Source organism: Cyprinus carpio, chromosome B19 (genome assembly GCF_018340385.1).
Source record: "Cyprinus carpio isolate SPL01 chromosome B19, ASM1834038v1, whole genome shotgun sequence".
NCBI lineage: Eukaryota > Metazoa > Chordata > Actinopteri > Cypriniformes > Cyprinidae > Cyprinus > Cyprinus carpio.
This window is the reverse complement of record NC_056615.1, coordinates 14,134,414-14,155,556: the sequence shown is the minus strand read 5'-3', so window position 1 is coordinate 14,155,556 and position 21,143 is coordinate 14,134,414. Positions and strand designations below refer to the sequence as shown.

The following is a 21,143-nucleotide window of genomic DNA, read 5'->3' as shown; positions in this document are numbered from 1 at the left end:
TAAACAAGATATATCTGGTCAGGACGGTTTTGTTTATATTACAAGTGAATTGAGTGACATTCATTGCCAGATATAACAAACAATAAAAGGCTTATTTAAAAGCATGCATTTAAGAATTAATCGCTTGAATGCCTTTGTGCCCTATTGTGTTGTTAAAGTTGAAATTTGTGCAATGTTAAAAAACTGATTCCAGTTCATGAGTCATTCATTAATTACATTCCAGAAGTGTACAAGTGTAAAAACTGTCACTTTCAAACATTTCTCACACAACTTCATCCTAGCAGCAACCAGCAGTGTGATTTTGGGGTGGCAGTTTGGAAACAATTTTGTTTCTTAAAATACTTTGATGTTCAGGAAAATGAATACCATTTACAGCTTGGGGTTAGTATGTTTTTTTTTTTTTAAAGAAGACTGTTTTTCTGCATTTATCTGATCAAAAATACAGTCAAAACAGGAATATTGTGAAATATATTCCAATTTAAAGCAACTGTTTTCTATTTGAATAGATTTTAAAATGTACCTTATTTCTGTTATGGTACAGCTGAATTACTCCAGTCTTCAGTGTCACATGATCCTTTAGAAATCATTCTGATTTGTTGCTTAAGAAACATTTCTTATTATTATGAATACTGAAAACAGGTGTGCTGCTTAATATTCTTGTGGAGACGGTGACTTTCAAAATCCATTTCAAAAGTCTTTTGTAACATTATAAAGTCTTTACTGTCACGTTTGATCAATTTAATGTACACTTGCAGAATAAAAGTATAAATTTCTTTTTTTTTTCTTTTTTTAAATCTTACTGACCACAAACAATACCTTAACGTTATTGTAAATCAATGGATTTTCATGTTTCCAAAATATTAATGAATTCTTTTCATATAAAAACAATACTTAAAAGTTAGCCAGCCCAATTCAGCGACAAATCCTAGTGGGAAACGACTGTTGAGAATTTTGTAAGTACTGAAAACTTCTTCCTGCCCAGCAAAAAAAATTAAAAAAATATTTTTAAAAACTTAGCTTATTCTGAAACACACTTGCACCGCAGACAGGCAATTAGCTCAGTGATGAGTTCCTGCCAAAGAAGTGTCAGAGCTGCATGTTAGCAGAAGAATAGGCTGCCACCTCCAATAGACCAGATGGATTTCTCTCCCACTGACCCATCGAATCCACAATAGCATACATCTGCCAAGGACACATTCAGAGACTGTGCATATGGGCATTCCAAAGAGAGCCATCTTCAAAATCATTTCAGATGGGCTGAGCGAGAAAACACATCATTACTGTCAATAAGGCCACATTCTCTTATGTAAATGACACTAGAGGAGCTTGCATAAATCATGAATAAAATACCACACCATGTGAGTGTGCTTAGTGAGAATTAATTGCATTCAGCAGGAACTTCGCCTGACCCAGCTCCTCCTCTGATGCCTGCAGCTGTCTGTCAAGACCCCGGTGACCTCAGGGCCGCTGAGCTTCCAGCAAACGCTCTACCCATGGCCGGCTACAACAGATAGCATCAGACTGAGTCACTGGGTACCCCCAAGGATCCAGAGGACCTCATCTTTCACCCTAAAGCCGATAGGACAGCTGTGCGTAAGCAAGCATCTTAAGCAAGAAACAACAAAGACAGAGGTTGACATTCCTCTTTTTCTAAGGCTGCAGCCAGCAGTGAACTGTGAATCACCCCGGATCAAGACAGAATGTACTCACGCGCTCACAAGCACGCTACACCACACACTGGGAAGTTGTAAAAACACTAATAAAACTGTGAGGTTTGCACCAGGATGAGATACAAGCTAAGAAATGAGTCAGAAAACGGGATAAATAATTCCCTTGACTTTTCGGTCATGGAAAATATTAAATACATAGGCATATTTTAAAAGAGATCCAAAATAATATGACATTATCTGAAATTATGGTTACACTTGTTTATTATTATTTAAAGTGCCTGAAAATTCCCTTAACACTTTAATCTAACAAAACTAATTTAAGACATGTACATGTACTTATTTTTCTAATTTTTTCCAGAAGAATAAGTGCTAATATGTGCAAAAAATAACACACACACACACATATACATATACACATATATATATATATATATATATATATATATATATATATATATATATATATATATATATATATATATATATATATATATATATAATAATAAAAATTAAATGTCAAAATGGCTGAAAAACTCAAAAGGCAAAAGGCATAAATTCATTTAGGGGAAAAAAAGCTTTTGGCTTCTCTGCTGAGGCCACAAGAGGGCGCATTGAGCAAAATATTACTAATGCACGTTTGTTCAAAGCAATAAAATAACACTACTTTAAAAAAAAAAAATTTGCATAATGTTTAAAATTATTTTTATAAACCATATATAATTAAGTTGCTTAAATAATTAGAAACAAAACAGCATGTATGTATAGTTTAATACAAATGACCGAAAACCAATCACAAAGAGTATTTTTTTTCATTTAAAAATTAGTCTCAGCCTCAGAAGTCACGCCCACGCAACGATGGCTAAACGTCTGATGCATATGGCACACAAAAGAGGAAACACTTCAGGAGTTTCAAAGTCGGCATCAGATTGGTTGAATTATACAGGATTTCCGGTAGACGTGTGTGACGCATTCTATAACGTTCCGCCTAGAAATAAAGATGCCGTGATGGCAAACCCCCTCACGAAAGAAGAAAGCCGTTGTGTTTACAACTGTGACAATGAACCCTTATCAGAATCAACTAAACGCTGGACACTCAAAAGTATTTTAAATATTTAAAGATCACATCACAGAATCTTTAAAATATGTTTTGAGAGTTTTACACACCAGTCTGTTATTGTGGAGACATTTCCATGCCCCAAAACGTGCAGCTGAATGAAACGAACTGTGATTGGTTGTTTGACATGTCTGTCAAAAGGCCTTATGGGCGGGCCTTGGCCAAAGAAAGCTGCCATGGATTCCAGACCTTCAGAAATCAGAGACTATTTAAAACATGTTGATGACCTCAAAGCTATTAGACTTTGACTAACAGCCTCAAATGCATGTTTTTTAAAAGTTGAATTTGCATTAATTTCACATGGCTTTCTAAACATGCAGCTCTCTTATGCAAAACGCGAGTACACAGCTTGGTTTTAGTTTTGACATAAACAACAACATCTCCGCAGTGATGTTCTCTTTTTCCACAATATTTTGAATGAACAACATAGCAGTGCCACATCCGTAGGCTAAAAAAAAAAAAAAGCATTAAAATGCAATGACACCTACATCGTCGTTGCATCTTTTGTGTGCAACTGATAAGGCTGCCTGACGCACACCTAAAATTTTAATGCAAAAACATGGATTTTTAAATTTGACGAATATTCGAAATTCAATTTTTTTTTGACAGCCCTAATAATAATAATAATAATATTACCAACCTTTGTTCCTTCATTTCCTTTCATCAGTGTTATCAATATTAAAAACAAAAAAAGTTTTGAAAAGTATTTCCAAAGCTCAGTAGAAAAAAAGACCACCACCACATCGTAAAAGTTCTTAATTTATCTTTCATTTCATTATTTTTTCATATTTTAAATGTTAAAAGGTTTCATTAAAAAGTATCATGTATTGACTTTAGTCTGATTAATGGAGTTTTGAGGTAAAGATAAATTCTTTTTGAAAGAGAATTTATCACATAAAATAAGGAAGATTTTCTAGTAAAATTGTGCTTCTTCATTAGTAACAACGTCAAGATATATATTAATGATTAGCTTTTATGTGAGGAAACTAAACTGAACTGAATATAAATCATCATGTCAAGTCACAAAGTCACATATTTTATCATTGACAAAACAGTAGCAGTTATGATGCAAAAGAATCAGCAATATAATATGTGTCATAAAAGGGTGCTGCAAGCAGCATTTGAAGAGTGAAAATTCTTTTATAGACTTCTCTGAATGTGGTACTTACGGCTGCTTGTTGTCTCTTCAGCTTATCTCTGTACTCCTCAAGCTCAAGAAGGTTCAAATCCGGAGGGAGTTTCTGTTGGGCAAACATACACAAACAGAAACTCTGAGATTTGAGAATTTCTTTTATTCTGATGGTACTATATATAAGTTTGAACATTGTGGAAGATATCCCTCACACAGGCATGGCCAAATTAACTCCAGCTCTGAAGACCTCCATAAACAACACCAGCTGAACAGCTCAAACAAACTTTTACTTGAGAGGCAGCCCAACTTTATTATAGAGGAATAAACAAATAACACCCAATGCCCTATGCCCAAACAGAGAAACAACGAAAATTCAAAAGTCTGGACTCAAATAAGAGTGGGTAGTCTCTTCTTGGCTGTAATTCTCATTCCATGCATGCAGATTGGCATGCATTTGCAGTATGTGAATAATACATCAATCATTGTTGGCTGCAACCTGTGCAAACACCCCTGGCTGTGTATACATATACATGTGTTTGTATGTATGCGTGTGTGTGTACGTATATAGTATATAGTGTGTGTCACCAAAGAAAAGTGTGACAAAAAATAAATCTCTTGCGTATTTTAAAAATGCTAAACATCTTACAGATTCTGCAAGTGGCATGTAAGAAATTAAGAACTCTTTATGACATTCTCAAACACACACCTCAAGCTCATATTGCACCATGTCGAAGGAGTCACTGGAGAAGTACACTTCCTCTATTCTATCAATGATTTCCTGTTCTTCCTGTGGATCAGTGGGTTGTTCTCTCAATTCCCTCAGCTCCTCCTGTGGGGAGAAAAAGAGAAATGAGAATGATTGTCGGCAGGGAAATCTCACTACGTCTGCAACACCATCTTGGGGAAGCTTGCCGCGCAGCTAAAAACAGAGTTTGAACATTGATTATTTCTCACATCTGGCTTACAGCCAAGCTGAGTGTAAAGATTAAGTGGTCTTAGCACCCATCCCTGAGGAACACCCTTCATGAACCTTAACGGGGATCAGCACAGGAACATCAATTTCACTCAAAACAGCTTGAAGAAACAAAGTCATCCACTTTTCTTTGAAGAGGGGTGCTGAGAGGCTCATTACACATGATTCACATGACGTGATGCAATGTGGTTAAAACAGCTCCAAGACCAAGATAAAAATTACTAAGCCATACTGAATTAGAAGAGCAGATGTGGAGGCAACATTTAAAAACCCTTTAATTACAGCCATCAGCCAATTTCACAGAAAGCATTCCAAATCGATAAACCACTTATTCATGTTTGACACTACTGAAAGAACTGAGTTGGACACTTGGTAATATATGATGGATCTTCCTATAAAAGCTGCAATTTGATGTCATTGAGATAGAAGCTAAGGAATGATTTTGGCCTGAAAGGCTTTAATCTCCTCAAAGACACATGATGCGGCGTGGATGTGGTGCAGTAGGCAGTGCTGTGAGAGAGCGTGGGTGATCTCACTGAGGGACGACACTGGCATCAGCATCCGCAAGGGGTGGGGTGGTATGAGTCATTCTCCACTGGTACGCGCACAGCTAGAACAAAAGATAAAATCCTTGGGCTTACTCGTTACCATTAAGCCTTAAAGACACCTTTAAATCAAAACTGGGCATTTGAGGCTGTTAGTCAAAGTCTAATAGCTTTGAGGTCATCAATATATTTTTACAGGGACAAAATGAACAAAATTGACCTAATTCTTTAATTATGAAAACTTTTTTTGTCCATTACAGTAATTTATAAGAACCTTATTTTTTAAACTATCATTCAAATTGATCCACATTTTTTTCTAATATTTTAAGATAGCAATATGCTGAAATGTTAATTAGGTTATACTTTCTATTATTTTGGACCTCTCCACTACCCAAACTGCCTTCAATAGTAAATGTAAACAGAACCTCCCACCCTACTTTTAACCAAGGGTCAAATTTTTCCCTACCATTATATTAATACCATATATATATACTCTTAGTAAGTGTGGGTATGTGAATGTGTGTACGTACCCTGCTTGAGAGAAAAATATCTTCTTTGTGGAAGAGATAGTTCCCAGGTGGTTACAGAACAGTACGGGTGAGGGGTTAAATCTTAAAAAACGTTTATTGATTTACTGATTTACTAAAAACTGCATAACATCCTGAAAGGCCAAAAGTGAAAGACAATATTTGGTTCTAAAAATGCAGTTTCACAACTTTTTTTAAATGGGTATTTCTGTAAAACAAAAAGTTTATGCAAAACCTAGAAACTATGTGGTCTTTATAACATTTTCTTTACTGAAATCTAGGGATGTGCATGATCAACTGTCTGTCAGGTACTAGTAAAAATATTCAAAAACATCTTCTCGCATTAATTAATTTTAGCACAGGCGCAATAAAAAAAGGAATACTTTCCTACGGAATCCCTCACCTAAATCTCACCATTAGTTTTTTTAGCACAAGTTGCTTAGGTTTTGGAGTTAGCTTTAAAAATATTATTAGGGATGTAATAATCACATCACTTTTAATTTACATTTTAAATTCGTACATCACTCCACTTTTCTGCAGTTTTATATTAATTTCTTCCCCACTCATCATCATGTAATAAAATTTGTGATATGAATGCAGAAACGCAGCAAAATGTGAAATTTCTTTGCATGAGTTTGTGTTTCTGATCTCCAGCATTTGCATTCATATGAATGGAAGTCAATGGAATGAAAAGTATACGTGACAGCCCCTTTAATCAGCTTTCTTAAATAGCAACAAATTAGGTGAGAATGTAAAGTATTGCAACAAATTAGGTGTGAATGAAGTCCACGATTTGATCAGATGAGATTGAAAACATCAATCATTTCCCACCCAAATGGTCACTTGGAAAATAAAACAAAAACTCTGCCACTCTAATTAAAATGTTCGCCAAGCCTTTGTTCAATTATCTTTCCATCCCATGTAGACTGCCAATGTTTACCAAAATTAACACCTCTCGTCCTTTTATTCCCAGCGCACAGACGGAGATGAACGTGAGTCTATTTGCACATAAAAATGTGACTCAACGTGCCATACATCAATCAAAGCTTAGGATGAGTGAACTGAAGGGTTACTGAATGATGCTGATCAGACGCAGAAGAGAGTGTGATTTAGAATCATATTAAAAATAACAATAAGCATTTGTTCACATGGACTGAGATGTGAGAGAGGAGACGGACAGCTGTTGCTGATGTCAAACGTGAGTGAACCCAACCCTCACTACTTTGAAATAATACTCTGTACCTGCTTCAGCTTTTATTTGTGAGATCTCTACAAATAACAGACTCCATTAAAAATAATCTAAATCTTCCATGCTGCAATATGCAAAAAATGGGAGGGAGAGAATAGTTGCTTATTATAAATTTATATTGTAACCTCTTAAAGCACACCCACGCTTAGGAATGAGTCATCTTATGAATAATATTCGACATATTACAATATGCTCTGCATAATATGATGAGGGCAATGACGACATTAGACTAATGACGTAAATAAACTGTATAAAAGTTAATTAATCTTTACAGCAATCTGCTTGATAACGCCTTAATTATGTGATTACAGTGCCATCTAGAGGACACAGGAGACTGTGCAGAAAAAAAATGGGTTCCTGCCACTCAAAACATCCCAAAAGAACATTTTTCCATAGTTCATATCCTGTTATTTGACATTTGACAAGTTAAAATTACAAAACATTTTTCAGGGAAATCACAAAGTCATACAGATATACGGAGCTGACAGGACATTTGTCAAGCACACACGTCCCAAAATGAACACTAGCCAAGAGCTAAATTAGAGTAAAAGCTGGCCTTAAAAAAATAAAATAGTCACTGGCCAATTGGCTTGTCACTGCAAAACAACACATGATTTAAACATAATATAAAAGCAATATCTGAACCTCATTTGTTTCATCTGACATAAGCAACAAAAACAAATCAAAAACCAGATATATGGTCCATTACATAAAGCTCAGCGCCTGTCAAACATCTTCAGAAATGTTCATCTCCTCTTAAGTTTTAAAATGTGTTGATTCCTGTAAACTTAGGCTATATATTCTTTTTTTCCCTTCAAATTTGCCTATAACAAAATGTAAAAATGTTAGCAAACAAATAAAGAAAGAAAATTCTTTCAAAATCCTTCTTGTGATGCCCTGAACTGAACAATGTCTTGTTAAAACTTTCAAGAAAATGATCATTTGCAGACAAAGACTAGACAACAAATAAAAGTTTTCCTGCACACAATCCTCATTAACGGTAGCTATTTTGAGGGCTAATCCATCATCAATCCGTACACGCCATGGACAGACCGTTCGTTTCAATGATCAAACACTTTCTCACTGCTTCAGTCGTTTGAGGAACATTTCAAAATTGTTGAAACAAATCCCACTGGGATCTAAGCCAGATGGTTCTGAAAATCATTTTCTGAAGTACGTGTAACATAAAAAAAAAATTAAAAATGACAGAGTAACAACAAACACTCTCTGCCGGTGGGAATGAGTCTCCTTGATTTGGGTTATTTATGTCTGCAATAACCAGGGATTAAAAGTAAAAAGCGTCAGCAAAAAATATCAGAGCTGCAGTTGAGAGCACTAAACTTACCTTCCAGAAGATCTAAAAGGGGTCTAATCACAGAAAGGTCCTGCTGATTTACTGAACCTGTGAGGCAGCGCTAGAACCAATGCACTGGACCGTGACCAACGCATCTCTCTCACTGAATGAAGGTCATAATACAACTCAGTGGCACTGCTGCACTAAGGCTCAGCCAAAGGCTGATTAACTTTTACACTCTCTCCTATACTTTACCATTTCAGAAACATGTTACATGGGAATATAGCTGAAATGTTATTCCACAAAGCTCAACATAAGATGCATTTATTCAAACATTTATATTTTACCTGATTAACACCCAGGAGGATAAAACTGAGGTTATGTTCTGCATATTTTCTTTTTCTAGTTATCATGTAATCCAGACCTAGACTGTAATATATAAGAATGATTGATTCATCCAGTCAATAAAGACATTTTTCAGCAGGCATTTGAAACCTTCAAATATGAGTGATGAGATGCATCAAAAAATCAGCACTGTAGCCTAACAAAATCCATTCACAAATGTGAAAGCTGAATGCAGAAACAGTACAGGTTGGGCTTGAGTCACCTTGCTGGGGGTCCTGAAGCTCTCCACAGGGCTCATGTCAACCACACTCTCCTGGGGACTCTTCAGACCCTGGCAGAGAAAAGAAACCGTAAACTATAAATTTGTGACATATGACAAATGTGACATTCTTCATGCAAGGGACTCCAAAAAAAAAAAGTGTATATTAAAGACCCAATTTATACTGTTATAAATACATGTGAAACATTATATGGAAAACAGTTAGGCTAGTTTATTAGTAAACTACATTGTTTTGTTTTAATATTGTACCGTACTGTTGGATTTATTTATTACTTGTTTAAATCTTTATTTATGTAAATTAAATGCTCATTATATAATTCAGTTTAATTCAGTTCAGTTTTTTCTGTAAGCCTTTACACAGATGCCCTAGTACACTCCCTTGCGGCCTCCTGGGGTCCCCAGACCCCTGACTGAGAGCCATAACCATGAAGTATACATTCTTTTTACATGTGAGCAGATTATGTTACAATAAGTGGATGAAATGTTTCAGTAAACACAAAAAATTATACTACAAGTTAGTCAGTGGGCAGCGTATTCTTCCCTAGTTGAAAACACTTCTTGCAAGAGAAAAATAATAATAAAAAAAACGCGTTTGCTTGGAGATGTAACTATAGCAACAGCTCTTTTTGGGATAATTAAAATATTGAGAACATGAATACAGCCATTATTTCACACTTCACTATAGATTTACATAAATCTAACAAATTTTGGTGGGGTGCCATTTATGTTGCGAAAGTTGAACTTCAAATGATCACAGCCCCAAGACTTAAAAATTCTTAAAACGCAAGAAAAAAAAAATTGTATAATTCGTATATAGAAATAACCATAAATGTGAGCAATAATCCACATGACAGTGCAGGAGACAATATTGCACAATGATAAAATAATGTTAACAAAAGGGGCTTAAAGGGAGTTTCTTTATGGAGTTTGTTTATTAATTACGTAGATCTGAGCATCATGAACTATGAATTATAATCAAGAGCTCACCATCACCTTTTTATTTATCTATCTTTTTATTTATAATTCTGATATTTTCGTTAATTATTTCAAATACACTGAATAAAATCGTTATGATAACATGAGTAGATGTGTGGATCTCAAGAAAACGTAAGCTGTTTTTCAGTTTATTTGTGTTTTAGCTAGCAGGCTAGCTTATTTAAAATGCTTCCGGATCCGTCAATGAAATCAAGCAGCAGACTGATGTAAGATGAGAAATAACCCACCTGACGGGCCATCAAAGACTTGATTTTCTGCATCGTAGAACTGAAAAAACACTAAGCAGTAAACGCGATGTATCCTGCTATGGTCTTTTTCTGTCAAACGGTGATTCCGTTCTTGCAGTGCTAGACAGGTGCCATGTTTCACTGTTGGACTCACGTGACAGGTGGCTGGTGCAGCATGGGATATGTAGTTCCTCTGAATAGCATACTAACATACTCCTTTCGGTTTAGTGCAAGAAACCAGCAGTAGCCTAAAACTGTTAATATGGATATTAATATTACGGAGCCCCGCACATGGCATGCAGGAAAAAATAGTAGGCTATATCGTGCGTACGATTTACTAATTCGTTCCCTCAATGTACTAAAACGTGCACAGGGAACGAATTAGTAAATCGTGCGCACAATTTATTTATTTTTTGCATGTCATGTGCGGGGCTCCGTATAATATTTTGACATATTTAAGTTTTTTTTTTTTTTTTTTTTTTTTTTTTTCGTGGCACTGGGGGGGGGGGGAGTTTTTTTACGTGGCACTCTCTGAAGACATTAGTTCTCATGCTTAGCCTAGCCTATTTGTTTTTATCAGTTTCAAATTTAAAGCAATTAAAAATCTGACATGCCTCTGAGAAAGTACTAATATTTGTATAATGGGGTGTGAGACCATTATTAGATATTTCCATATTTCTCCTCCAAGCTTTTTGAGAGATAATTAAAAGGTGTTTTTAAACTTTTCGGTTTCTAGACACACAAACGCACATTAATTTTATTTATTTATTTATTTATTTATTTATTTGTAATTTTTTTTTTTTTTTTTTTTTTTTTTTTTTTTTTTTTTTTTTGCAGAAAACGGTCACCATTGTGTGTTGCACTTGAGGTCCAACAGACACATAACATAAAATGAGTCAAGAATTCTTGGAACAGGCCACAAAACCTCATTTGTTTTGGGCTTTTACATCTCAGTTCAGAGAAAAGTTTACAGCAAAATATTTGCTTCCTGACAAAAATATTCTAGTGTGGGTGTTTAAGAGGAGCCCTTCCAACTGGCTGTTCATATGTGAGCAAGTGTTTCTGGTCAATAAAGCACAGCTGATATCACTGAAAATTTCCCTGTCAAATAAGGGAGTGGCGCCTCCCTCCAGGCAGCTGAGCTGTTGATATAATGCTTCTGCTCTTCCTTTGAAACAGAGAAAATAAACACGTAGTCATATTATAAATCTTCCTTTTATAAAGCACTGTATGTTTGTTCCAGTAATATTACTGATTACACCAGACAATCCCCCTGCTTGAAATACCCAACAGCGCTTACCAAAATTAAAATGATCAGCTCAATATGTGCACAGAAAGACTCAATACAATACTTACCAAATTTTAATATTCATCTTTTAAAAATTTTAGACATTTCAACATGCACAAATAAGTAAAAAGAGACTCATAGAGGCAGCATATTCATCAACATAATATTATCAGAGAGCTAAACTCTAAAAAGTAAATTGACATTTTAAAAACACATGTATTTTATTATATCTTACATTTAATTAAAGAAAAGAATGCAAACATATTTGTTAAACCTTTATTTGAACATTACGGAGCATCCTTCTGTGTTTAAACAGGTGCAGGTGCAACACATAGACAACAAAACAGACAGAAGATGTCTGTTTTACATTCAACAAACTGCTACCCGTGAAATGTATGGAACGGCATGTGGCATCTTGAAAATGTAATTAGCAATATTACAGAATACGCTGCAGTGTGCAAAAAAATACAGATTCTTAGTACAAAATGCATACATCATATTTACATTCATAAGGCAGGAACAACAACAACGTTAGATGACGACCGTATTTATATAGAAATACTCTCAGCTTTTCATTAAGCATGTTGCTACAGAAAAAAATCTCATAGCTCTCTTATATATTCTTTTTAAGACAATAAAAACTTCAGTGCCCAGCACAAGTTTATAAATGTATGATTTTCAGACCTCAAGTAGTATAAAAACGAATAACTGTAAAACAAAAGAAGTGCGTAAAACAAAACGTGTGACTGTAGAGAGAAGAATTGGCAGGAAAAAAATAGTGAAACTCCTTTCATCTTTACTTCCGTGCGCTCGTGACTATCCAGCGCTCTCATTTCAAAAGACTCAGTGTTGGAGTTTCAGGCACATGTCTGATGACATCATAGATGGTGGTATGCAAATCTTTGACTGAATCAAGCCGTGCCAAAGACCTGCAGGATGCCTGGAAAACACAGAGAAGAAATATCAAACTGTTCTGGGGCAAAACTGCTCATGCAAAATAGCAAGTGATTATTATTATTTTTATTTTTTTTTACCTGTGTTGAGTCCATTTTCCCAGGTACAGAGACAAATTCATAAATGCCAAAGTCTTCAGTTGCATCTTCATGACCTGCAAGTATATAAATCAGATCAACGAATATATATCATAATACAAAGCTACATTTATTTGTTATTTAGTAAATTACCCATTAACTTCTATTGAGATTTGTCCCAACACTAATAATTAAACAATGTATGAAACATTTTTATCCACCCTTTTTAGTTCACTAGCACACAAGGCATTGATAATATCCTATGTATTTTCCAAAGAGAGTGACTGTGTGCGTAGCCAGCAAGGTGGAAAATATGTTTATAGTGTGTGCTGACAGAAAGCAGGCAGATATGATTATAGTAGTTGTGATGTTAATGGGTTTGGGGAGTTTGTTTGCACAGAGACGTAGTGTACACATCACTGCTTAACAACACAGGTATATTACAGACCGACACATGCAGTAAACCTACCGGAGCGGTGCAGTCCTCTCTGCTCTGTCATTGGCCTGGAGGATAGGATCAATCCATCAATGATGTCACATAAATAAATAAATGTTCCATATATTTCTCAGATGTTTGTATAGATAAGAAATATTTTCTTACCGCCTGTAGATAGTCTTTATCACTGTAAAAAAAGATAAAACAATCAATTAAAATGCTTGCTTATGATTTTAAATTATTTAACTTAAATATAATCTGATTTAAAAGATTAAAGACCCCTTTGAAATCAGTTGAAACTGTTTTGTGTCCTTTTATTTTTGTTTTTGAGAATTTAATTTTTAGTTAAAGGGGATGAGTGACTAGAATACTCATTATAAAGAGCTTTTGAAATCTGTGTAGAACAAAATGAGTAATTTTTACCCATGTATATCCGGTAAAAGTGAATTTTGACAACATTTAGGAGTGCACTAGCATATAGATGGCAAACACACAAAGCTTTAATGGGGTCTTTAAGCAAATGATTTAATAAATAATTGGTTTTGTTCAGATGACACATTATTAAGGTAATGACTGAATATCTTTAAAAATCAGAATGATATCATACTTCTTCTCGGATGGCAGCTCTTCCTTAGGAGCACAAACATCATACACACTATGATGATGACTGAAGAGATTGTAATGAAAGTCAATGGAGACAGCGCACTTCCTTCCTGGCTATATTTTGCGTTTCCTGGAAACAAATCAATATCAGTGTTACTTATATTGTATATTTTAAAATAAAGAATTTCTGGTGTGATCTTCAATATTTTTTTTATTCTGTATCCACACTGAACCAAAATTCACTGCCTGTAACAACGTAAACAATAATGACAGGTGCCAGCCCCTATTTACTTTCCAGTGGAACAGCAAGTCTTAATCACAGGTGGGTCAGATTTGCACTTAGCAACTGGAGAAAAAAAAACGCTTGCCACGACTATGCAGATTGACAATGGATTGAACAAAGGAGTAACAAATAGGTTAAACTTAAAACACTAAAACCAATAACCATTTTTGTCATTATATATAGTATATAGTATTATGTATATAGTAGTAGTATTTAAGCTTAAGTAATGTCAATCTACTTTGATTTGATTAGGTCAGAAGAATTTAAAATAATTTGAAGGTTAATTTTGAAATTAGTCATTATTTTGACATGAGGAGGACTAATGTGTAGATTTAAAACAATGACTGCAAACATACCTTTGTCAAATCTGGACATCACCAGTGTGAACTTGGTCTCATCCTGCTTCTTAGTCATATTGTTGAATGCCCTGCACAAGAACTCTTTACCCTGGGGTAAATCATACGGCTTCACTTCAAACCGTGGTCCAGTCATGAGAACCTCTGTGCCGTTCTTTGTCTTAGAGATCCAGACGCAGGTGTTGGGAGGGTTGGAGTCCGCAATACACTCAAAAAAGACCAGTTCCTTCAGGTTCACCATGAACACCCCTTCAGTTATCTGACCTTGTTCAGAATTTACTGCCAAGTTATAAGGCCCATCTGAAAAATTTGGTAATGTTACAAAAACTTTATTAGTAGTTTCTTTTTTTAAATTCATTTTAAAAAAATCATTGGAATTTTCTATTACTTTGTTTTAGTTCTATTAATATTAATTACTAGAAATTATTCTATTACTATTAATTTATTATGTTGTTGGTGTTGTTTTATAATAGTAGAGTTGTTGAGGAGAAAAAGAGAGATTTTTTTGGTTTTGTTGTGTTTTTTAAATTTTGGAGCGCGTGTGAGGCAACCCTTTTCAGCTTATCAGATTACTGATATCAAATACTATACATTTCTTTAGAGGTACAACTTTTTCAATGAGGGAAAAAAATTAAGTTTTGCATCTCTATTAATTTAATCCACATTCATATTTCAGATCGACTTTTGCTAAATGACATGTCAGGACAGATCATGTTTGACATCTGACTAACACTGCAAACAGCAGGTAATTCTCAGGCTGCAGGAGGAACCTGCTGGACAGTGTGCAATAACAAAGCAATGATTTACACAAGGGATGATAACAGATGATAAATGAGCTTTAAGTCAGAAAGTATAATAGATACTCACAGAACACAATGAGTTCAGCCGATTTGCTTAGCTTATTGCTAATGTAGTTTTGGGCCTCACAAATGTATCGACCAATGTCTTCTTTCTTGACAGGGTTTATAACAAGTGTCCCATAATCTTGTGAGAATGTATGCCGCTCACTTGGACCAACCACCATGTTGTTTTTTAGCCATTTGTACTGAACATTTGTCCCATGTTCAACAGAACAAGTCAGCGTCACATTGTCCCTGTCTTCCACCAGTTCTGATTCTGGGGTCTTACTAATAACTGGGATGGACACAGGCACTGGGAGCGACAATAAAGACAATAAATTAAGTACTTACAAGAAAAGAAATACTCTGATATGTATATATGGAAGCTTGCTTATATCTCAGAGAAAAAAAAACAACTGAAGATATCCACCTTATTTTTAACGTAAGAGTGGGTGTGGCCATTTCTAACTTGAATGAGTGTGGCTTCTGATGTCATTTATATTCAGTTATTTTAACTGTACACAAAAGTTAGTTATGCTGTTTAATATTAGAAACTGGCATTTGTTACCCTATTCTATAAAATATATTATTGGAATATTATCGGTATATTATAGTTCTAGCACAAACAGTTTTACTGTTTACCAAACTTTTTACTGTTATGTTTATAATTATTCACCAGTATTCACTGGAAGTCTTACACATTCATAGAAAATAGCTCACTTTTGCGTTTAAAAAATAAGGTGAACAATTGTGTTATGCAAAGACACATTGTGAGTTAAAACCAGAAACAAAGTTGTGTAATATAAAGTTCAAAATGTGAGAAAAAAGTCACATTAAGTTTAAAAGTTGCAATTACACAAAACAAAGTCACAGTTGTGTAATATAAAGTTCAAAATGTGAGAAAAAAAAGTCACATTTTGAGTTTAAAACCACAATCTTGTATGGTTTTACTCTGAGATAAAAACAACATTCAGTTTCACAAAATGTTAAAAGCATTAGTAACAAACTCTGCATCAATAGCTGTCATAAATGAGATCCCTCAGAACACTCAAATGTTCTTACCGCTGACTGTGACTGTCACACTTTTTGTGACAGCAACTGGGCTGGGAATTCCTGGGAAGACGATGTTGATCTGCAGCTCATATTCCCCCTGTGTGTCTTCATCCAGATGCTCAAATTTCAGTGAGACATCAGGCAAATGGAGTGCGGGGCGGTTCGTTAAGCGCAGATTTGGGATGGCTTTGATGTTGTCGAAAGTGACCAAAAGAGTGTTAATAGGCTTAATCTTGTACCAGGACCCCTGGAACGTCACATTCTGGACATCAAAATGAGCCTCAACTCGGAGGAGCATCGAGTCCCCCACTTTTCCATGCTGTGTGGGCTGCAGTGAAACACATTCAGTGCATTTAGAGTCCGTACCTGTTCAAATGAGAGTGTTAAATGGTGTTTAATGACTCAAACTGTCAAAAAAAAATATAATCAGTTTTAAAAGAGCTATTCAGTCATGACATCAGGTGAAAGCAAAGTCACCATGGATTTCCTTAGGAAGTTCAAATGGGTTTTTAAGATTGGCGGTTTTTGATTTATGGTTAAAATAATGTCACTGGACTTAAAAAGACTTTCATAGCCTATTTTGTTCTATTGCACAAAGTCATAGATAAAAATGTGAAGTTTGAAACCATTGTGTGCATTAGCAACACTTGATGTTAAGAAGTTACAAAAGTGCAGCTACAAGTTCACATGCCATTATATAACAATCTCTTAACAATTTGCAGTTCTCTTTTAGGCTTTAGGGCTAAAAAAAAATCATAATTTATTATTTTAGAGAGTTTGTAAAAAGTAAAAAGATTCACAACTCTTGTTAAAAAAGCATGTCATTTCAAAATTACTACTACTGGTAATCAGTAGTTTTATATTTAAGTATATTTGCAATTACACATTTGATGATGAAATTAAGTACATTTAAAATATTTTAATTCAAATGTAAATTTTAATAACACACTACAGGTAAAATTTGCACATAACATAATATATAATATAAATGTGTAACTATTTTATGTTAAAAATATAACATAATTATGCTATAAATATAACATATGCTGCTTTAAAGCATGACAGAAGATTATTAAATGTACTTTAAAGTAAAACCTTTAATTATTACAAAATGCACTTTTTAAAAGTGTGCTTAAGTGTGTTAGGATTAGGCAACAGTCATGAAAGTACAATTAGCCTTTCATTTCCTTAATATTATATTATCTGCAAGTACAGGGTTTTAAGAATATACTTTCAATATTTTGAAGTACGCTACAAGAGCACATTCAGTACAATTATGCACACTTCTGTGTCACAAGAACAACTGTCCATAAAGCAGGGAAGACCATCTATATGTACACCATCACACCAATCCAGGCCTCAAATTCTCAATATTAATGTTTTTGGTTAATTGTGCAGAAGAACCTGCAATGTTTCTCATTAACAGTGTCTCTGCTGATTAAAACATTCATCTAAATCCGTTGCTAATCTGAGCAGCTTTCCTTCTCCTGTGGTTCACTCGGACACTTCAAATTAACTGTACAAAAGAAAATTTTCAGAGTAAGACATCCCTCACATAATCTACAATTCCAGCATGACACTGGATTTATTAATTAGTCCATACACAGGTCTGCAGTTTAATCACCACTGCCTTTGCCCTGATCCTATACCTGCCTGAGCAAATATTGACCGTCTTCTCAGAATGATAGTAATCAAACATCAAGTTCTCTCTAATTTGTCTGAACAGGTCCGTGAGCAAACATTCAAGCATTACACGCACTGCATGAAGTCATGGAGACCTGATCGCAAGAATAAAGCTCCCATGATGCTGGGAAGATAACGTACTGGACTAAACTGAACTCTTGATGTATCTCATTTACTTAAGGATAAGATTTCTTTCACATGGAAGAAATGAACGTAGGCCATGGAGGCCCTGCTTTAACTGACAGCTGTTAATCTGCATTACGTTGCTAAGCAAGGCCGTGTGGCAGCAGGTAGGTAAACAGTCTCATACTCCTCCCTCTTTATCGCTCTCAGGCCCCTTAACTACCCGGACACGGCCATCTCCACCCCCTTTACTCGCTTCTGCCAACCTGCTGACAGCCAGTGTTGTGCATTACAATAGATGACTGCATGACTCGTGTTGTGCACTAAATAATAAATAAAGACACCCCTATTGCACGCATAAAGGACCAGAGGGCAGATTCAGTGGAAGCAAAAAGCGTGCCTGTGTTTATGCCACACTAAGGTATGAATACATCACTAATAAGTGTGCTTGGCCTGGTTTGGTCTTGTCTTTAAACAAGGTGAGGATTATAGCGGGGATGGCAACAGTGCACTTACTCCACCACCACAATAGGCATTAGGAATTGAGCTATTCACACCAACAAGTGAACGAGAGAGTCCTTTTGCGTCCCCAAACACAAATAAACATTGGACTATTCACACCCCATGATAATCCACTACGGCCATTTATGCTGCTACCAAAATGCACATACAAATGAGTGGACTGGAAAATGAACAAAAGCCTGACCGTGAATAATCCAATAAGCCTCAAATGGTTGTTTGTGTATTTTTAAAGCAGCATGTGACACACAAAGCTAAATGTAGGAAGCGTTTGCCATAAGACTGTGAGTCGTATACATGTCATGTCATGTCTTTATCTAAAAATATATATATATATTACATTCTGCGTGTTGACTGAAATGGAATTTGTGAAAACTTTAATATAAAAAACAGAAATTTTACAATCATGATAGGATCATTTGTGCTTATGTTAAAATTTGTTACAAATTTCATTTTGCAAAAAAAAAGGAATATAATAAAAAAAAATGAACAAAAACATGATTTCATACATTTTAAGTTGTGTGTTTATATACTGTATACTTCCATTTAGAAATTTTCAGTGGAATATATTACTGTGGGAATATATTCTTCTGAAAATTTCAAAATGGAAGTGAAAATTTCCAAATGCAGGAAGTAATCGCCACGCTATTTCAGAATTACAGAATTAAAACCAAACCACAGTTCTACTCTTTTTGAATTTCTATACCACCTTGCTACATGAAATAATCTTAATATGCAGAGACGGTTTTTTTTATTTTTTTTTTATGAAATAATAATTTACAAATATTTAAATGACATGTTTTCCAGAGTAACCCTCCATCCTATTATTTAGATGTGTACACAACTTTGAATGACATTTTAGGTTAAATAATAAACATTTATTTTACTGGAAATTTTAAACTCTAGAAATGTATTTAATTAGATGACGTCCAAGAACACTGACTGCCTTTGGCTTAACCTCACATTTTGGGCTAAAAAGTTTTAGTGTGTAATATTAACGCTGCCATTCATTCAAAAATTAATAAAAAGCATCTTACCAGGAATGAATAGAAATATTGTGGACATGAGCAGAAACATAGTGACTCCAACACATTCCATTTCTGCTATATAATCTCTAGAAGCTGTGTGACAAGAAAAGGGAACTGGTGACAGTATTTGCCAGGGAAATGAGAGAAGCTAGTTGAGGCCCCTCCCACATGCCATTTGGACACATACACCTGGCCGAGCTTCCAAAACACTGCTGTTACCCTGAGGGCCAGAGACAGTCTCACCGATACACATTCACTGCAGATATACACAGCTTAAGCACTCAGTGTCAGATCACATGAGGAAAGTTCACTTGAACAGTTGCGATACACACACACTGCTACAGGTGTGAAACCAGTGCAGACTGACATTCAAGTTCCAGACAGACATGGGGTCATTCAATGCACGGACATGCAAAGTTTCACCTGAATCCATGCATGACTTAAGACACAGAACAATGTTTTCAAGAATCATCACACACAAAGTCAGAGCAAAGCTTGAGATAAATAGCCAGAACTGACCTTAAAAGTGTCATTAAAGTCCACAGCTAGTATTACTTCAAAAGGTCATTTCCAGAAATACTACCTAATCAAAATATTAATAAATGGGGTTCATAAACAACAGATTAAGAACAATGTATCAAAGGATTAATATATATAAGCACTACTATTCACAAGTTTGGAGATATTAATAGGTTAATTTGGCAAGGACATATTAAATTGATCAAAAGTGTCAATAAAGATGATGGTGTTCTTTAAAACTTTCTATTCATCAAAGTTCAAATAAAAGTATGTTTTTACAAAAACTATTAAGCTGCACAACTTTTTTCAGCATTAATACGAAATGTTTCGTTACATGAGTAATAAAAAAATTTAAGATTTGCCTTCACAGGAATAAACGGTTTTAAAATATTTTAAATGGTCATAATATTTTACAATAGTTTTAATGTAGTTTTGATCAAATAAATGCTACCTTAGTGAGCATTAGAGACTTCTTTAATAACATTTAAAGATCTTACCAACCCCAAACTTTTGAACAGTATATTCGTATATTAGAATCTTATGCAGTTTAATCTTCTTTTTATGTTGTTATATTGCATTACAATTAACAAATTGTGAACTTACATTCAAAACTTGGGTAAAATATAGTTGTTTTGCCATTCTGCTGAAGATCAGTGCAGAAAACAAAGGATCGTTCTAATATCAGAAAAGGAAAAACATTGTCAGCTTCATAGGGAAACACAGAAGCATGAATTTTTTAGTGAAAAAGTGACGTGACATACAGCCAAGTATGGTGACCCATACTTAGAATTCGTGCTCTGTATTTAACCCATCAACAGTGAACACACACTCACCGTGAACACACACCCGGAGCAGTGGGCAGCCATTTATGCTGCGGCGCCCAGGGAGCAGTTGGGGGTTCGGTGCCTTGCTCAAGGGCACCTCAGTCGTGGTATTACCGGCCCAAGACTTGAACCCACAACCTTAGGGTTAGGAGTCAAACTCTCTAACCATTAGGCCATGACTTCCCCAATTCAGCTTTGCCATCACA

At 35.1% G+C, this 21,143-nt stretch overlaps 2 protein-coding genes across 2 annotated transcripts in view; both read right to left on the bottom strand.

Annotated features, from left to right (window-relative positions):
- LOC109110952 (syndetin-like) overlaps positions 1-10,595 on the bottom strand; it is a 75,903-nt gene extending 65,308 nt beyond the window's left edge. Inside the window, exons 1-4 of the mRNA XM_042745444.1 lie at positions 10,353-10,595; positions 9,112-9,180; positions 4,623-4,745; positions 3,954-4,025 (exon numbers count right to left, since the gene is read on the bottom strand). Coding sequence (XP_042601378.1) covers positions 3,954-4,025; positions 4,623-4,745; positions 9,112-9,180; positions 10,353-10,385 — 297 coding nt within the window. The 5' untranslated portion in view covers positions 10,386-10,595. The remainder of the gene's footprint in view (positions 1-3,953; positions 4,026-4,622; positions 4,746-9,111; positions 9,181-10,352) is intronic.
- Positions 10,596-11,902: 1,307 nt separating this feature from the next.
- On the bottom strand, positions 11,903-20,679 carry LOC109110949 (HEPACAM family member 2-like). Its single transcript, XM_019123901.2, has 9 exons — positions 19,604-20,679; positions 16,251-16,607; positions 15,217-15,501; positions 14,350-14,649; positions 13,715-13,840; positions 13,273-13,294; positions 13,141-13,175; positions 12,675-12,748; positions 11,903-12,580 (listed from the first exon to the last, which is right to left on the bottom strand). The coding sequence occupies exons 1-9, from the start codon at positions 19,662-19,664 to the stop codon at positions 12,470-12,472; spliced, it is 1,371 nt and encodes a 456-aa protein (XP_018979446.1). The 5' UTR covers positions 19,665-20,679; the 3' UTR covers positions 11,903-12,469.
- Between the last annotated feature and the right edge of the window lie 464 nt (positions 20,680-21,143).

Excerpts from the sequence above, each read along its gene's own strand:
- LOC109110949 (XM_019123901.2), bottom strand. The coding sequence starts at position 19,664 with ATGGAATGTGTTGGAGTCACTATGTTTCTGCTCATGTCCACAATATTT. Across the intron at positions 15,502-16,250 it reads TGTGACAGTCACAGTCAGCG|TGCCTGTGTCCATCCCAGTT; the intron begins GTAAGAACATTT and ends TGTCGCTCCCAG. Across the intron at positions 12,749-13,140 it reads GAGAGGACTGCACCGCTCCG|GTCATGAAGATGCAACTGAA; the intron begins GTAGGTTTACTG and ends ATATACTTGCAG.